Source organism: Poecilia reticulata, linkage group LG17, assembly GCF_000633615.1.
Source record: "Poecilia reticulata strain Guanapo linkage group LG17, Guppy_female_1.0+MT, whole genome shotgun sequence".
In the NCBI taxonomy this organism is placed as follows: Eukaryota; Metazoa; Chordata; class Actinopteri; order Cyprinodontiformes; family Poeciliidae; genus Poecilia; species Poecilia reticulata.
In genome coordinates, this window is record NC_024347.1 from 1024045 (window position 1) to 1041363 (window position 17319).

Below are 17319 nucleotides of genomic sequence, written 5' to 3' on the forward strand. Positions count from 1 at the left end.
GCAACATCTCTGTGTGTCATCAAGGCTTTTAATTTATTTATTTACTCGCTGCCTGACGGTAAGAGAAAACGGTGTCAAGCCTGATAGGTCATCAAGTTAAATCCGTTTAGCTTTCCAAGAGGAGGCGGGTAGATGTAGGGAGAGGGGGAGGAGGCGGGAGGCAGGAGGAGGAGGAGGAGGAGGAGGTGGACAGCCCAATATTTTCCAGCTGAAAAACCTCCCGGGAGTATCACAGTACCACGTCTGCAGAGTGAAGAGGAGAGGGGGTCAGGATAGGCTGACGAGAGTCCAGCAGGCAGAGGACAGGAGGAGACAGAGAGCTTTCATTTGTGTGGAAACAAAAACCTGCCGCAACATCTGGAGCAAAGCGCAGGCTGAACTCGGACAGCCCAGCAAGCCCCCTCTTTACTTCCTGCCTTCAGGAACGACAGCGAAGTTGATAACCGTGCGCAAAAAAAAAAAAAAAAAAAAAAAATCAGTTTAAAAAAACCCTCCCAAGAATGCACAGACCGGAGATTTATCAGTTGAAATAACGCGAGTTTGAAGTTGCGGACAGGCGCGTTTTTTATTTTTTTAATTATTCAGTTCGTCGAGCCAAGTCGGTCAAGGTGCCTTGTTTTCTTCTTTCCACCCGCAGACGATGTTTTGACAAAGTAAAAAAAGAAAGAAAGAAAGAAAAACAGGGGGAAGATTGTGCAGGAACATCTGCCAAAGTTAGGTGTCCGTTTCTTTTTTCTTTTCTTTTTTTTTTTTTTTTTTCGTGGGTGAAGTGATGATACCAGAGGTGAGGCCGGTGGTCCGGCTGCTGCTGCTGGCAGTGGTCTGGGAGTTGAGAGCGCATGGAGCGACGCAGCGGCACGTCAACCCGGAGGTGAGGAAAAAAACAAAACAAAACAAAAATCAAGCATAAAACACTCCGATTCATTTACTTACATCCGCATTGGGTAAGACAACACAAGCCTTAATTAAAAGAGTAAACAATATGCGAACTGATAAAATCTAATTAGTGTGGAGAAATATTGCCAGAGGGAATGGAGATCACAAATCGGTGCTCAGGAAATACGAGAGTGACGAATTCAGATTATCTTTATTGTCATTCAACGTAGCAATCGGAGATGCTCTGCAGAACGAAACGATGATGCATATTAGGTCACAACTATAACAGAATATAAAGATAAATAACAGGATGAAAACCAGGTAAAAATAAAAAATAAGGAGGTTGCATAAACAGAAGTGGAAACTTTTGCAATTGTTGTAAGAAATGCGTAAGCAACAGCATGTGCAAAACAGTAGAAAACATGTAGATAAAATCGTATTATAGTCTTAGGTTACGTACAACTACAGAGGTAAATGTTCAGTGCTTCATAAATGTATTCGCACCAGTTTAACATTTCATGTTATAATTAAAAATGTGACTTGAATTCAATCCTCGCTTGTCTGACACTGCTAAATGAAAACATAGCATACTTTTTTTTTTTAAGTCTTGCCGCTAACTCTCCCTTGGAGTTGGGTCTTAAATTTGACGTTGCCACTTAAACACATGGACTTGTGCTGATCCAAACCGCTCCCCTTTTTATCTGGCTGGATATTTAGGTTTGTTGTTCTGCAGGAAGATGAACCTTCACCCCAGTCTAAAGTTTTCTGCAGCCTCTATCAGCTTTTCTTCCAGGATTGCCCTTTATTTAGCTCAACTTCCCTTCCCATGCCAAAGAAAAGCCTCCCCGCAGCATCATTCTGCCACTGTCATGTTTTACTATGTGCTTCATCATAAATAACCTGAGTTTTGGTCTCATAGCACTAGAGTTTTGTCCTCTACGTTAAATTTTTACGTCCTTCTTTAAAAAACTCTTTTGCTTCTTGGCACTCTACTACACTAGATCCATAGTCTGTCGTGTGAGTTCCTGTCAGGGGCGACCTTCGTTCTCTTCTACAACAATCAGGATTTGTTTGTGAATCCGTTTGCGTAAACACCTTCTCAGGCCGGGAATCAAAGCAATCCGTTTGACAGCTTTGTGTTTCAGTACATATTCTAACGGGTAATGATTTCTGTGGCAAGATGGGAAAGGCTTTGACCCTGGGTTAGGGGAAACAGCCCATAATGATGATAGCCTCATAAAAACACACACACACACACAAAAAATGCTGAGAGGGCAAAAACGCGAGGAGCAAAAGACGGAAGAAATGTGCAAGTAATGCATGAAGTTGTATTGTGGTTTGGGTCAGAGACGAAGGCATTTCTTTCCTTTTTTTAATTGAAGGAGGGGTTGTGAGATGCGGGGGCAGTTCTGCTCGCAGGATATGAAATGTAGGCTAATTGTTGACATATGTCAAAAATTAGGTCTGAGCTGGGGTGAGGTGGGTTTTCACAATCTGGGGGGTTTGACGGATCTCAGCAAATTCATCTGTGAAGGATCTAAATTTCCTCCAGAAAGCCACAATTTAGTTTAGATGTCTCTGGCACGACCCGATCCTATTTGTTTAGATTCTTCTGTGATGTGTTTATCTGCAGAATTCCCATGGAGCCACGGGGGAAGTTCAGTGTTAATTCAAGGAAGTGACTCGGTTGTGATACTTGCACACCTGTTTCCTTCAGTACCATCAGCAAATGCAGAGCGAGCGCGGGGAAGGCCGTTGTTTTCACCACAAATGCGATCCATGATTTATGAAGATTTCTCCAAAAATTTTAGCAGCGCCAATCGTCTCTGTAATATCTGCATCCTGCCTGCGGTCTGCGAGGAATTGGAGCTGCAGCCGTGCCAGTGGAAAAAAACAGAGTTCAGTTACTGTATTGACCTACATTAGGCTGGAGGCTTGAAAGACTGAGCTGCAAAATGTAAACTAAGACGGCAACCGGTGTTTTCCAAATGTTTTAGTACCTCAAACCCTTTTTTTCACGTTTCTGGATGGTTTTTACTCGTACATATACATAAATACATTAGGAAATTGCATGAAATGGTATCTTAGGTTGAATGCCGTTCTACTTTGACACCTCAAAATAAAATCCAGAGCAACCGGTTAATGTCAGCGGTCAGCAGAGTCCACTTGTGTATTAATTAATAAAGCCAGCTGTTCTTTGAAGACATCAGAGGTTTGTTGGATGAGATTAGAGAACAAGCAGAATCATGCAGACCAAAGAAGACACCAAGTAGGTGGAGAAGGTTGGATCTGGCCATGATGGAGTGGCATTTACTGAAAAAAACTACAAAAATCAATTTTCCGTTTTCCACAAGACGTGTAGGGAAAGGTTCTCTGGTGAGCTGAAACAGAAATGAACGTTTTTGGCATCCAAGAATAGTGAAGCATCTTGCTAATCCTTAAGCCTTAGATTGGGGCGGAGGTTCACGACTCTAAACATGGTGCTTTGGAACAAAGCACACTCTTGTTTGAATGGCCCAGTCAAAGTTCAGACCCAAACCCAATTTAGAATTGGTGGCAAGACTTAAGAACGGACGTGCACAGATAGTCCAAATGAACTTGAACTATTTTGCCAACAATCATGAGCAACACCTTCAGTCTCTTGAAGTGCAAAGCACATAGAAATCTACCTCCAAAAAGATCTACAGCTGGAACAGCAGCGAGCCGTGATTCTAGACGTTACTGACTGGAGGGATAAACGCAGGCGTTCTGAAATTAATGTGCTTTGCAAAGGCACAGTTGGTCTCATGTTGCAATTCAACTTTAGTTACTTTAGTCTGGTGACAGGATTTGTAAACACACATCAAAGTGATTATATCATCACCTTCGTTACATTTGGTGATGGCAACATTATGCTACAGGGAAGCTTTTGATATATTGTGCTCCTTACTTTACTAATACACTTTCCAACAGTCATTTAACTTGTTGCTAACTCCTTCATAAATGTGCTCATTTTTGTGTTATTTTTGAACTGCATATTAACTCAGTAAACAGCAATGTCCAACTGAATTTTAGCAGGAAATGCTGCATGACAAAGATTTCCTGAATGAAACTGTTAAACGTAAACGATCTATTTTGAAGCCCTAAGGACATAAAATTGTTAATTTTTTGCAGACAAATCTTTAGGATTATTGTTACCATCATGAGCATGTTGAACATGTCTGACACAAACATACCTTAAAAGCAGCAGGAACAAAATTAACCATCAAAGAAAAAAAAAAACTCGGTTAAGTCTAATGAAGAAAGACTCAAGTTTCCGTGGACTTCTTGTTTTGTCCATTGTGGGCATTTACGATTCCTCTGCAGTTTTCTCAATCAGGCCAGTAGGTGTATGTTGGTCAGTGACATAAACACCTGGAGATAGTGTGGCAAAAAATGCCACTTCCTGTGGTCGGCGGTGAAGGAAGGAAGTGGCCAACTTCAATCCAAAACCACCGTGCTGTGTCAGCAGCACCCACCAACTTTCAGGACGCACGCACATCCGTGTCTGCACAAACACACGAAAACGTCTGCAAGCTGAGATCATCAACTATAAAGGATAACAGTCATGAAACGACATGATGAGGACAGTAAAGGGGCTTGTTGCAGGCCATGAGAAAGGAAGGCATTGTGATGCATTGAGGGAGTGAGGCAATGTGCAGGGGAAAAAAAAGAAGAAAAATGAAGCAGTTGTCTTGCTGCATTAGACAGGATGTACATCAGTTACGCATGTGTGAATAAAACCAACTCCTTTTGCTTGTAAATGCAGTTCAGGACAATTTGGAGGAGCAAATTTATGCTAACTCCATGTTGGAAAAGGGGGTAAGAAGGAGAAAAGGAAGGAGGTCTGGATGGTTTTCAGACCAAGCCATTGTTTAAATCTTAACCTGTTAGCTAAATGGCAACTTCCTGGAGGAAAACCAGGAGGGGTCCCAGGATATGAGCAACCACTTAAACAAATTACCTCATCTCCTGAATGTAAAAGAAAAGCCCTTTAACAATGCTTTGCCATTGATATTTGCCTGGCATTTGCTTTTTTTGCTCATAAAAGACTGCTGTACGTCATATGCGTGCCAGCAGCAGATAGCAGATGGGGAATCCCAGGAGTCTATATGTGTGTCAATGAGGTCTTTTGTAAAGATGGGGAAGAAGTCACAAACGCCTCAGCTTTGCTTCAAGCAAATCTTTATAGAGCAGGGAAACATTTATGCCATTTCTGCAGGCTTGTGGTGAACACACCTGCCCACACACGATCAAATCCTGTAATGGACAGTTGCAAGGAAATTGGAAGATATAATTTCACGTCATTTTACACAATCCTGCCACCCTCTGTATAGAGGAAGGGAGGTGTAATAAGCAGATGTGAGTGCTCTGTTTACCCTGCATGCCTCAGAGGGACTCCCATCATCAGTAACCAGAGTTTCTCTCCGTTGGCATTTAGCTAACGGAACAACTGAGCAACTGTCCTTCTTGCTCCCTTTCTCATCCTATGCAACATAAACGCTCCACTGACTGAGTTGGAGTGTATATAAACATAAAAAACTTATTTTACCTGGGTCTACATGTGGAATAAAATGTACATTTTGGGAAGCGTCAAGTCCTGTCACATCTATGAGTCTCTGATTTGTATGGTGTGTATGCATTGAGGTGAAGGGTGCAAAGTTTAGAGAGTCAAACTACTCGAGGTTCAGTACGTTCCCTGTCTCATCAACATCAAATTTCTTTTAACTATACTAAAGGATTGCAAAGATATAAAGGAAGAGGTCCCTAAATCGTCATGCCGAGGTGACTCAGTTGTCATCAGCGCAGACAGAGTGTCTGCATACCATAGCATGAGATTAGGTTATGCTTTTCATTCTCTGCAACATTTCAGGAGTATTTGCTTAAATTTAGTAGAAGTTGTATTAATGCTTGATGGCGATGTTTGTAAAATGGTTTGACTACTCTCTGTGGACATCTAGTGCAGTGATGATATGGTGTGTTCCTGTTGGAGACTCCATCCAACTGGCATAATATTTTATTGGCATGCAAAACGGGAATTCCTGACTCTTGAAATACACTGGTCAGCAAATAATGTGGTGATATTGCATCTCATAGTTGCCAACATATCCAACAAATCTGATGAAACTTGGCTAACAGGTAATCACGTCACTTATGCTACAGTAACAGATGATGATTATAGAAGTGCTATTTACTAAAGGTTGCATAGTTTTCTATGCAATGGAAATACGGTGCAGGTAAAATGATAGTGTCTCTCGAATCATGGGTGACATTACATCAAAAAAGGAGCATTACATTGTTGGAAACTCAGTTATTCCTTTAGAAAAAGTTCCTTGTGGATAACAGAAAACATGATCAACTAATTTGACGAAGAACATAAAAGCCAATAGATCAAATGCCCCAGTTTTATTTAGAGTACATAACAACAATCAGGCATGTTGTAAGAAGTTTGGTCAGGCCTTTAAAAAGCGCAGGAACTAAAAATCAAAAGACTGTATAATCCCTACATGTCTCTTCTTATCCCACTGTAAATGCTGACCACTTCCTCTTCCCGTTCTGCTTTCGTTACCAAATCTGTATGCGCTCTCAGAAATAGCAGTGTGTGACACTGAATAAGACTTTGTGAAGTAACCTGAGGAGCTCATGAATGCCTTAAAGTTAAAACAAGTGTTCTCTGTCATTCATGAGCCAGTTTTTCTCTGAGCTGAGGCCAGTATTATGGGATGGGGGTAGCATGGGCTCTCCTTTGATTTCAGAAGACGTACGTCGCATACTGACGACAAACTGTAGGGCTCGTTGTGATTCCTATCTGCGTTATCTGGACTCATGTAAAATTCATCTTTTTCTTGTTGCGCTCCACTCTTTCTTTCCCACTCTCGGAGCCGTGCTGTAACAGAAACAAACAGTGGGTCTTTATGTGTCCACAGTGGTGAGTCAGAACCAGAAAGAACTCATTCAGGGGTGAAGTCTAAACACTAAGACCTCCATGTCTTGCTAGGGTATACAGTGGAGGCAACATTGGACCTTGGAGGACCTAAAACCTGCCGTTCTGCTCTTGCCAGATCTCAGCCAAGGTGCATGAGCATATTTAACATAAAGCTAAAAAAAATAAATAGACCTGCAGCTCATTCAGATGGCGGCTATGCTATTAAAACGTGTCTACAGAGTTTCTGGGATGATGCTGCAGCATTGCAGAAGAGCCAGGACATTGCTAGAACAGTACTAGGAGCTAGAACAGTGTTAGGCTAACACAGAAGTGCTAGCTTGAAGAAGTATTTGCCTTGGATAAACCAGCATTAGACTACATTGATGCCATGTTAAGGCAGTGCCGAGCGGTGCTTGACTAAAGTGGTTCTAGGCTACTGGAATGCACGGCTAAAGCTACATGAGGCTAAACTTGTTTTAGAGTGCAGCAGTGCTAGGCTAAAGCAGTGCTACATTAAGTTAGCTTTATATTATAAATATTGCTAGTGTTAAATCATAACAACAGAGATTAGTGCTAGGCTAGGTTAAAGCAATTGTTGGCCAAAAGGGTTCAAGGTTATAGCAATGCAAGGCTAAAACAGTACGATGCTATGCTAGGCTATAGCTGTGTTAGGTTGAATCAATTCTACGCTGCATTTGTGCTGTTCTACACCAATTTAAAGATAAAACAGTGAAAGGCTAAAGCAGTGCTAGTTAAAAACAGTGCAAAGCTAAACTAATTCAAGTCTATAGTATTGTTAGGTTAAAGTAGTTCCAGGCTAAAATGAAGCTACGTTACAGCAGTCCAAGGCTATCATCCTTCAAGCAGTGGCAGGCTGAAGCAGTTCCTGACTAAAAAATAAAAAATAAAACACTTATGGTTAATTTAATTTCATCTAATTTCTTTAGCTTATTATTGAATTTTATTGGAGATGAAGAGTCCAGACTATTTAAGATGTTTTGAAGCGATTGAGGACATCCATAAATCTGCTACGTCATAGTTTTGCAAAATGTTTGAGTGGACAGGGCGTTAAATGCAGCACAATGTCAGCGGAAAACGGGGGAAAAAAAGGCGAATAAAAACATTTTGAATTTACTATTAGCAACCAATATCCTACAAAGCAAAAAAATTAGCTGGTCAGGGTGTGGTTCCTTACGATTATTTAGCAAATGGGTTTTCCATAAAAGTGGGGTAAGGGAGCCGAGGGAATGGAGTGAGATGAGGAAAGGACAGAGACGTTAACGAAGGGGAGTTTGACTCTGAGGTTTGGATGCGGCTCAGGAGAAATTCCCAGTTAAATTACTGACTGACGCTGCTGCTCAACTGGAGACATCGACTGGGGTTTGCCCAGGGCCTGACTCTCACCCTGGGACACTCCCTTGCTCTCTGCTCTTCTGCCTCTGCTATTCTCTTTTTCTCTCCACACTGCCCTTACCCACAGCTCTGAAACCCCACCATTCAAAACAAATGACCTTGTGCAATTGTTTGCCTCAAATCAAACTACTTCATGCAAGGATTCAAATACAGTATATTTGAGACATAAAAGAGACCACCTAACCACAGCCGAGATCACAGGGTGACTGCGTACAGCACAAATGTAATTTACCATTGTTTGGACAGGCCTCTGTGTTATTTTCTTGGTTCTGGTTTAAAAGGCAAAGGGTGAAGGAGAATCTCTGTGGGAGAAGCAAAGCTGGCTCAGATGCCAAACTAGCACAGAATAACTTAAAACTTTAATAATCAACCTCTTGAGGTGATTTGTATGAATTCCAACCCCTGTGGCTGTTTGTCGAAACCCAAACTGCCCTTATTAGAGGTTTCGCTCTGCATTAGTGCACATATCCACTGGGGTGAGTCATGTTGATGGTTGAATAGCATTTGGCTTTAATAATTAACTGGAAACTGGCCAAGCGCTTAGAAATGGTGCAACTCCTCCAGGCTAGAAAACACGGAGAAAAATAATTTAAGAGCTCATTTTTGGTTGTCAGAGCAGAATGTGTTTTTGCTGCAGCCACATAAAAACTTCCTGAACTTGTACTCCTTGTAGCTGCCCTCGTCTCGTACGGTACCGTCCACCCGGCAGGGTCATCAACAAAAATGAGCTGAAATGTGTTTTTATTTCTTAATTATGTTTTATCTTAGATAAAAACAGGAATTTGTGTGTGTGTGTGTGTGCTTTTCATGAGAAATCTCATGAATTTTCTCTTTTTTTATTTTGCTAGTCATGGCTGCAGCAGTACGGCTATCTTCCCCCAGGAGATCTGAGGACCCACTCCCTTCGCTCCCCTCAGTCCGTCTCCTCAGCCATCGCCACAATGCAGAGGTTCTACGGACTCACAGTAACCGGTGCCATCGACGAGAATACGATCACGTCAGTACCAATAAATAGAGCAACGCACAAAACATGACAGGTGCTATTTCTGACTTTGAGCTGAATGTTGCTTTTGTTTTAGTCTTTGTTTTTTTTCCCTCTCTCTCACAGGGCCATGAAGCGGCCACGCTGTGGGGTGCCGGATAAGTTTGGAGCTGAGCTGAAGAGCAACTTAAGGAGGAAGCGTTACGCCATCCAGAACCTGAAGTGGCAGAAGAACCACATCACCTTTTCGTAAGTTAACGAAGCCCTGAGTGGGCCAGATGAAGCCATTTTTAAGTGGAAGAAATAATAGACATAATTGAGCGAATGGGGTGTACGAGTAATCTTTCTTGAAATCCCAATCAAATTCGCGCTCTGTGCAGCATCCAGAACTACACCCCGAAGGTGGGCGAGTACGAGACCTACGAGGCCATCAGGAAGGCCTTCAAGGTGTGGGAGAGCGTCACCCCGCTCCGCTTCCAGGAAATCCCCTACAGCCACATACGGGACAAAGTTGAGGAGTTTGCAGACATAATGTTATACTTTGCGGAGGGTTTCCACGGCGACAGCAGTCCTTTCGACGGCGAGGGGGGCTTCCTGGCGCACGCCTACTTTCCTGGCAATGGCATCGGAGGAGACACTCACTTTGACGCAGCCGAGCCGTGGACAACTGGAAACCAGGATCTGTACGGTGAGGCTCCGAGATGCCTGAAGTAAAAGGAGGACTTTTTTGATCTCTGTATAGATTCTCTGAAATCTGATGAAACATGAAAATGTTTAAATGTTGGGAGTGACTTGTTTGTTCAGAGTCTAGGCCTTTCTTCCTTTTTGCTGTCACAAGCAGAACCTGGTGCAGGTCCAGACTCGTGTCAGAACTTTTGAGGTAGATGAGGCTCGGAGGAATGTGCTTATTTTCGAAGTGCGGAAACCACAGAAATGTCCACTGTCAGCTGTTCAAGTCAAACTTGTATTCACATGACTTTGGTCCAATTTTATTTTGATCCACCGATGCGATGTGAAATAATAGCGTGCTTTTGAGTCATCTCTAAATGAGGGAGCAGTTCTGTTTCCTCCTTCTCCCGTCTAAAACTTCGCCGCACCAGAATAAATGCTTCACTCTTCCTCAAAAATGAAGCGGTCGGTGTAACGAGTCTTTGTCTTCCAGGGAATGACGTCTTCCTCGTGGCGGTGCACGAACTGGGCCACGCTCTGGGTCTCGAGCACTCCAACGACCCGTCGGCCATCATGGCTCCGTTCTACCAGTGGATGGACACGGACAACTTCCAGCTTCCTGATGATGATCGCAGGGGCATACAGCAACTTTACGGTGTGTTGCAGGCACAAACTACTGTACACTTTTTTTTTTTGCTGTCCTTATTAATGACCTGAAACCAAAACAACTTGCCAGCTCCCCAAAGCCCTGCTAAAAATTTCAACTAGAATTCTCTTCTGTCCCTGAAGAATTGGTAAAAATATAAAAAGTATAAAAAACGAAAAAAAGGGCCGGGTGAAAACGCCAACCAGAGAAGGTGCCAAATCTGACCTTAATGGAAGAGTGACAAGTAGAAAGGGAATAAGCAATAAGAAGGGACAGGTAGACAGTGTTCTTTCTGGTTAATGAGGTCAGACTTGATGTTTTTTGACCACATAACATGCAGAACTCTATGTAGAAAAACTAATACTGCACAACTCCCTGAACACGCTGTTCCCCATACTGAAACACAGTGGCAACAGTCCCAGGTTTTAATGTTGCTCTTCTTCTGCAACAGCAAGGAAGCCACTCAGAGTTGACCAGTTGAATTATATATGGGGCAATCCTGGGAGAAGTCCAGTTAGAAGTTGTGAAAGACCTATGGCCTCCAGAAGGACTGCAACCTTGAAAGTACAGCTATAGTTGCATAGATGTAATGCATGCTTTGTGTATTTGGTTGGCCCAGTCGGAGACCAAACCCAGATCCAATTAAGAATCTGTGGTGAGAGTTGAAAATAGATGGCCATGCTATCACACTTAGCTTGAGCTCTCAAAGAGCACAGAAATGAGTTTCTGTGTGTTTTAGAGCAGGTAGAAACAGAAGACTTGCAACGGCTCTGAATACAAATGAATGCCACAGTTTTTTAGATTTCCATTTGTGAAAAAAATTTTGCCAACCACTTCACAACGATTGTAAAGTGGTTGACAACGATTGTAAAGTGGTTGGCACTTTACAATCGTGCCAACCACGATACTTTGCAGTTCCAAGGTATCTGCAGGTTTCAGCAACTCAAATTTAAGATGTTTTAAGACATTTTTAATTCAACCTTGAGTTAAAATTTGAGATGACTATGAATATTGGGATGGTTTGGGGATCCGACTAAATTACAATCAAGCACAGTACAAACAATCAAACTTCTGGTGTTTGTTTGGAGCAGCTTTATGCTTCGCACACTGCATCTGGCTCTCCACAGTAGTGCCGAGTTTAAAAGTTTTTTAACAGAATGCACGTAGCCTTGAATCAGTGGCAAAAGCAAAGGTTGTTCAGCCAACTGGCCATAAATTTGTACTTGCACATAGAAATTTAAAAATGCATTACAAACTAGTTAGGGGTAGCCTCAACTGCCTCGAGTCACAGAGTGAAGATGTCGGTGCGCGACTCAAACTTTTGCCTGACAGGAAAATTAGTTGAGGGGAAAAAAAACCTAGATAGTCATCTGATGACAAAATTTAAGACTTGTGATTAAAGTATTTTAGACAAAATTACCTTAAAAAAAATCATCTTGGATACATGAATTTCAGACTTTTAAAGACTTTTAAGGATGCACGGATATCCTGAGTTTGTGGCAAACTGCAGAAATGTTATTTTTACGGCACTGTGACTTAAAAACTGAAATTACAATTTGGTTTTCTGATAGATTAAGATGTCTTTGTGCTCCATTAGGGACTTCATCAGGTCTGCCACCCCCTCCATTGACACCGCACCCACCTGACCACAACCCTCAGCCCACCTACTCACCAGACAAACCTCACTTTGGTCCCGACATCTGCGATGGACACTTTGACACCATCGGGATCTTTAGAGGAGAAATGTTTGTCTTCAAGGTGAGATCCTATAAAAACTCCCTGATTTTGATTGTTTTTATTTACTCTTGGTCCACTATAAAGCTAAGTCTTTTTTGTTTTACATTTCAGGACAAATGGTTCTGGCGAGTTCGCAACAGCCGAGTGTTGGATGGATACCCCATGCCAATTGGTCACTTTTGGAGAGGATTACCCACTCACGTAAATTCTGCTTTTGAAAACGAAGAGGGGAAATTTGTTTTCTTCAAAGGTCAGCCAACATACAGAGAGTAAAAATTTTTTTGTGTAATCACTTGATGGCTAACAGTGTACATGTCTCTATCTCTCTGCAGGGGACAAGTATTGGGTGTTTAGCGAGTCTATTCTTGACTCTGGTTACCCCAAGTATCTGAAGGAAATGGGCTCTGGACTTCCCAAGGATCGGATAGACGCTGCTCTCTTCTACACTCCCAACGGACAGACATTTTTCTTCCGAGCTAACAAGTTAGTCAACATCTGCGTGTGGCCGGTTGTGTGTGCATCTAAAATAAATAAGAGCTCCAGTTAAAATGGTGGCAGTTCAAAGGAAAACCCCTCTTTTCCCACTTCCCTAAGACATGATTGATTGTTGTCCTTACAGGGTTTAAACAAGAAAAGTAAATGACTAACTGTGAATTTAAAAAAACTGATTCTTGTGTAAACACTAAAATAAACTAAACCCTTAATCAAAAGCCGTTGGTATAAACCCCGTAACCCCTACAAAAGTCAGTCATAGGTGTAGTAAGCCACCTACGTTGTGGCACAGGCCTCAACATGAGATGCAGGCAGCAAAGATTTCCTTTCTTTTGTGCATTTCTACAGTTCTGCAAAATGACAACAGGGAGGCTTTTTCTGTGCTTACAGGGAGTTTTAATGCAAGGTTCTGTGAAGTATTGCAGAAAGTTTGTAGAAAAGTGAAGGAACAATCATCAGTGGAGGACTACCGTTGTCCCAAATATGAGCTTTTTAAAACAACTCAAGCTGAAAATGTCAATACCCGTTGAATAAAATACTTTATATTAGCCATGTACAATGCCACAAGCAACCACTGTTGACTTTGCTGCTGTTCCTTCAATCACTCACCGCTGCAACCTTTAATTAGCTGAGGATGCCGGTTGCAAACTTTGGGATTTTGAGACAGGTGGTCAATTGTGCATCATCGTCAAAATCAATTAGTCGACATCATTTCTTACAGTGACAAATTATTCGGTTGTCGCTTGTGAAAGTGGTAATATTCAATGGCGCAGCATTTTGACCCAGAGATTTTCAGGTGACGTTATTTAATCCTCTATACAGCTAGCCGTTAGCCTTCAATCTGTCTACTGTGAGAAACAGAGCCATTAAACTCAACAATGGATCCAAACTCTCACATTACGCTAATCGCAGAGAAACTCAGGCATGGATTCATCATAAACCCAGTTTGGAATATAAATCAGAGATTGAATTGGGTCAAAACAATTAGTGGTTTTGACCACTAATCAAATACATAATAGTTTTTCTGGGACTTCAAGTCCGACTTGAAATGATGAAATAATTCATTTTACAAGCTCTATTCAAATTACTAAAACCAGGTCTTGTACGGTTTAATTTAACTTCTGTGTAGTGTGTCAAAAAAAAAAAAAGAAAAAGAGAAAAAAACAATGTTGAACAAAATATTTTACAAGAGTGTTTAAAACCACCATCCAATATAATAAACACAGCAAAACATAAAAAACAAATGCAGTAATACTGTAATCAGTAATATTGACCCAAAACAAGCTAAAACAAGCAGTAATGACCTGATGAAGACCTGAGGATACTCACATTTAACTGAATGAAAACAAATGTAAAGTTTACCAGGTGAAATTTAAGACAGGATAGATTAATAAGTTTGAATAAAGTTGCGTATATTTCATATTTTAGAGGGTGCCACTACAAAGATATTTTTCTTATTCTTTTCTTTTGGAAACAGAAAACAATTAGATGTACACCCTAATAAAACTCCCCCCTTTTAGACCAAAAGAACATTAAAGTCTAAATGAGAGAAGGAGATCGATTGGGTTGAAGTCAGTAGTTGTGTCTAAAAGAACTAAAACATCTAATCGTGCTTAGTGAACAGTTACAAGAAGATCATGAAAACTTCTTCAAAGGCTGGATTTGTGTTATGTGAGCAAATTAAACTTTACCCAAACACTGTCATTAACAAGACAAGTTTGGCCTAGACCGAGGGCAATCTTTTACAATTAAACAGAAAAAGTAATTTAGATGGTAACCTATAGTTAGAAAGACCATTTGAATCATGGCAAGGATGTTCAATCAAAAAACAAACAAAAAAAAAAAAAACACTAAGTAAGGGAAGATTGTTCTGGCATGACTAATCCCACTAATTATCTAATTCAGGGTCTCTTCCTAAGCAAATTTTACGTCCTATCCAACGTATGTTTGAAGTCAGCATTCAAGTTTTGGTGTAAAACGTTTCAGTTTTGAAGATGTGTGTGTGAGTAGTAACTTACAGCAAATGTATTTCCTTTGCTTCCTGTTCCTCAGATATTACCGTTTCAATGAAGACTCGAGAAGAGTTGAAGACGGTTACCCCAAATCTATCGACATGTGGCAGGGCGTTCCAGAGAACATCAAGGCAGCCTTTATGAGTAAAGATCAAGGTATGGTCAACATGTAATATCAGTTCATGCTTGCTAGTACTTGTCAGATGTTGTTTTTAACATTTCAGTCTTCCGTCCACCAGCGTATACCTACTTCTACAAAGCCAACAAGTACTGGAAATATGACAATCAGAGGATGCGTGTGGAGCCTGGATACCCCAAATCGGCGCTCCGTGACTGGATGGGCTGCCCCAACGAGGACTCCAAGACAGACGGCGGGAGAGGCGGTGGCGGCCACGATAAAGACAAAGAGAAGGAAAGAGAAAGGGAAAAGGAAAAGGGACGGGAGGATAAGGACAGAACTAGAGCTAAAGACAGGGAAACGGAGAATAAGACAGAGACGGAGGAAGAGGTGGATGTGACCATTATTGAGACGAACCAGGGGAATGGAGCAGTGGCTGTGGTGTTGCCACTGTTCCTGCTGGTCTGTGTGATTGCCACATTGGCAGCCTTGGTGTTTTTCCGTATGTACGGCACTCCACGCCGAATCCTGTACTTCCAAAGATCTCTACTAGACAAGGTGTAGGTGGGGGAAGAGCAGAAGGAGCAAGGGAGGAGGGGAATAGGACAAAATGGGAGCAAAAGTTCGACAGATAGCCAATCGAGAGAGAAAGAGCCGAAGGAATAGTGCGAGACTTTTATTTTCAAATAATCCTACCACTGCCTACTTCATCCATCTCTTATCTCTCAACCACTGTGTTTTCCTCTCCTTTTCTCTCCTTCCCGTCCTCCTGTGGTAACTGACGCCAGCTTGTTGCTGTTTGTTTTAGCCGTTTTCAATGTCTTACTCGTAGTATTTGCCAATGGTATGGTTTGTGTTCTCGTGAATTCCCAGTCCCTGCATTTCCACAACGCAGAGTGAAGCATGTTTTCTTTGCATGAGCACCCACCTCCAACCAGTTCCTTCTCTCCTCTTGTTAAGCTTGAGCACACTCAATAAAACACACACACACACGCACACACACACACACACACGAAAGCCACATTCAAATAGTTGTTGCATTTCTTAGTCTTCCACTCAAACAACATGTTGGAGCCAGTTTGGACCATAAAAGGGAAACAAACCATCTGCTTACGTCCTCATAAAACATGACACACACTCACGAGTTCAGTCATTCACAACGGCTGATTCGTTACCTTTATGTTCAGTGATTAATTTTGTCGAGAATGATGTTGTCATTAGCATTATGACTGTTACTATTATTGTTGAATGTTTTTTTTTTCTTTTTTTTTTGTAAATTGACATTAAAACGTCCTGCTGGACAGAGACATACACTTTGGAAAGTGGCCTTAATTTTATACATGTGGGGACAGTGAAGAGGGGAACGGGGCTATGTATGCTTGAAACTTGATTGTTCTTTTTTTTAAATATACATTGACTCTATCTCAAATGAAAATAAATTGAAGATTTAAGAAAAAAATGACTCCTTTTTTTGTCATTGTACTTGAACAGTTTTTTTTAAATTATGGTGCTACATTCCTAGTCAGGGGGTAAAAGTAGTTCAACGGTGACAATAATAGTAGTGATTATGATTATAATGACAACTATTTGGTTTTAACAAGACTGTGTGTACTTCCTCTTTTCCCTTTTTCATTTACATGAATAAAGTAATTTTAAAAGGCTTTCTGTGCTTTAATTTTCACTCAGTAAATTTCCTTTTTTTTAAACGCTTACTCATAATCCAGCTCTCACCTGGGCGCTCCAGCTGAATCACTTGTGCCGATCGTGTCTCTTTTCCATCTGGTCTTCCCCACTCTCCCTGGACCTCCAGGTTTCTTGTTCCCCGACCGCACCACTGCAATACTGGGGCTCAGGAACTGGCAGGAACTTTAACTGGGTTGGAAAATGCCGAGCGAATCCAAATCTTAAGTAGAAACAGGGATGAGGACCATTGTATAAACCTCGTTGCTGCACAGCAGAAAAACATATCTAAACTATACAATTAAAGAGACAAAAAGAGAGAGAAAGTGTGTGTGTGTGTCCTTGCCTTTCCATGCTTATGGGGACAGTTCGTGGAATGCAAGCACAGGATAATGAGGACGCTGAAAAGACGGAGGACTTTGTTTTCTGTGTGACTTAACGCTTGAATCCAGAATTTAAAAATAAGTCAAAAGTTTGTCTATTTTGAATAAACCAGTGATTAAATGTAGAAAATAAAAAAGACAGTAATACAGATGCACATATTTTTGTTTTGCCAAGTTATGAATGTGTTACAGGGCCTTACATAAGTGTTTTACCCCTTTTTACTCTTACAGCCACAAGCTTTCATATATTTTATTGTTACTTCATATAATAGTAAACACTCAACTTTCTCCCTAACCTGAATGTCTGGTTTGTTTCTTGATCTTCTTCAGAATCAGAATGCTTTATTTAGTTATTGTACAAATACAA

General features: G+C 41.3%; 2 protein-coding genes across 2 annotated transcripts in view; one reads left to right on the plus strand and one right to left on the minus strand.

Annotated features, from left to right (window-relative positions):
• trim110 (tripartite motif containing 110) overlaps positions 1-14846 on the minus strand; it is a 40872-nt gene extending 26026 nt beyond the window's left edge. Inside the window, exon 1 of the mRNA XM_008432973.2 lies at positions 14778-14846. The gene's annotated coding sequence lies outside the window, so the exon portion shown is untranslated. The remainder of the gene's footprint in view (positions 1-14777) is intronic.
• On the plus strand, positions 223-16550 carry mmp14b (matrix metallopeptidase 14b (membrane-inserted)). The gene is made up of 10 exons (XM_008432967.2): positions 223-871; positions 9082-9230; positions 9342-9464; positions 9596-9903; positions 10378-10539; positions 12128-12288; positions 12379-12517; positions 12600-12750; positions 14812-14927; positions 15011-16550. Exons 1-10 carry the CDS (start codon positions 773-775, stop codon positions 15451-15453), a joined length of 1851 nt encoding a protein of 616 aa, XP_008431189.1. The 5' UTR covers positions 223-772; the 3' UTR covers positions 15454-16550.
• The last annotated feature ends 769 nt before the right edge of the window (positions 16551-17319 follow it).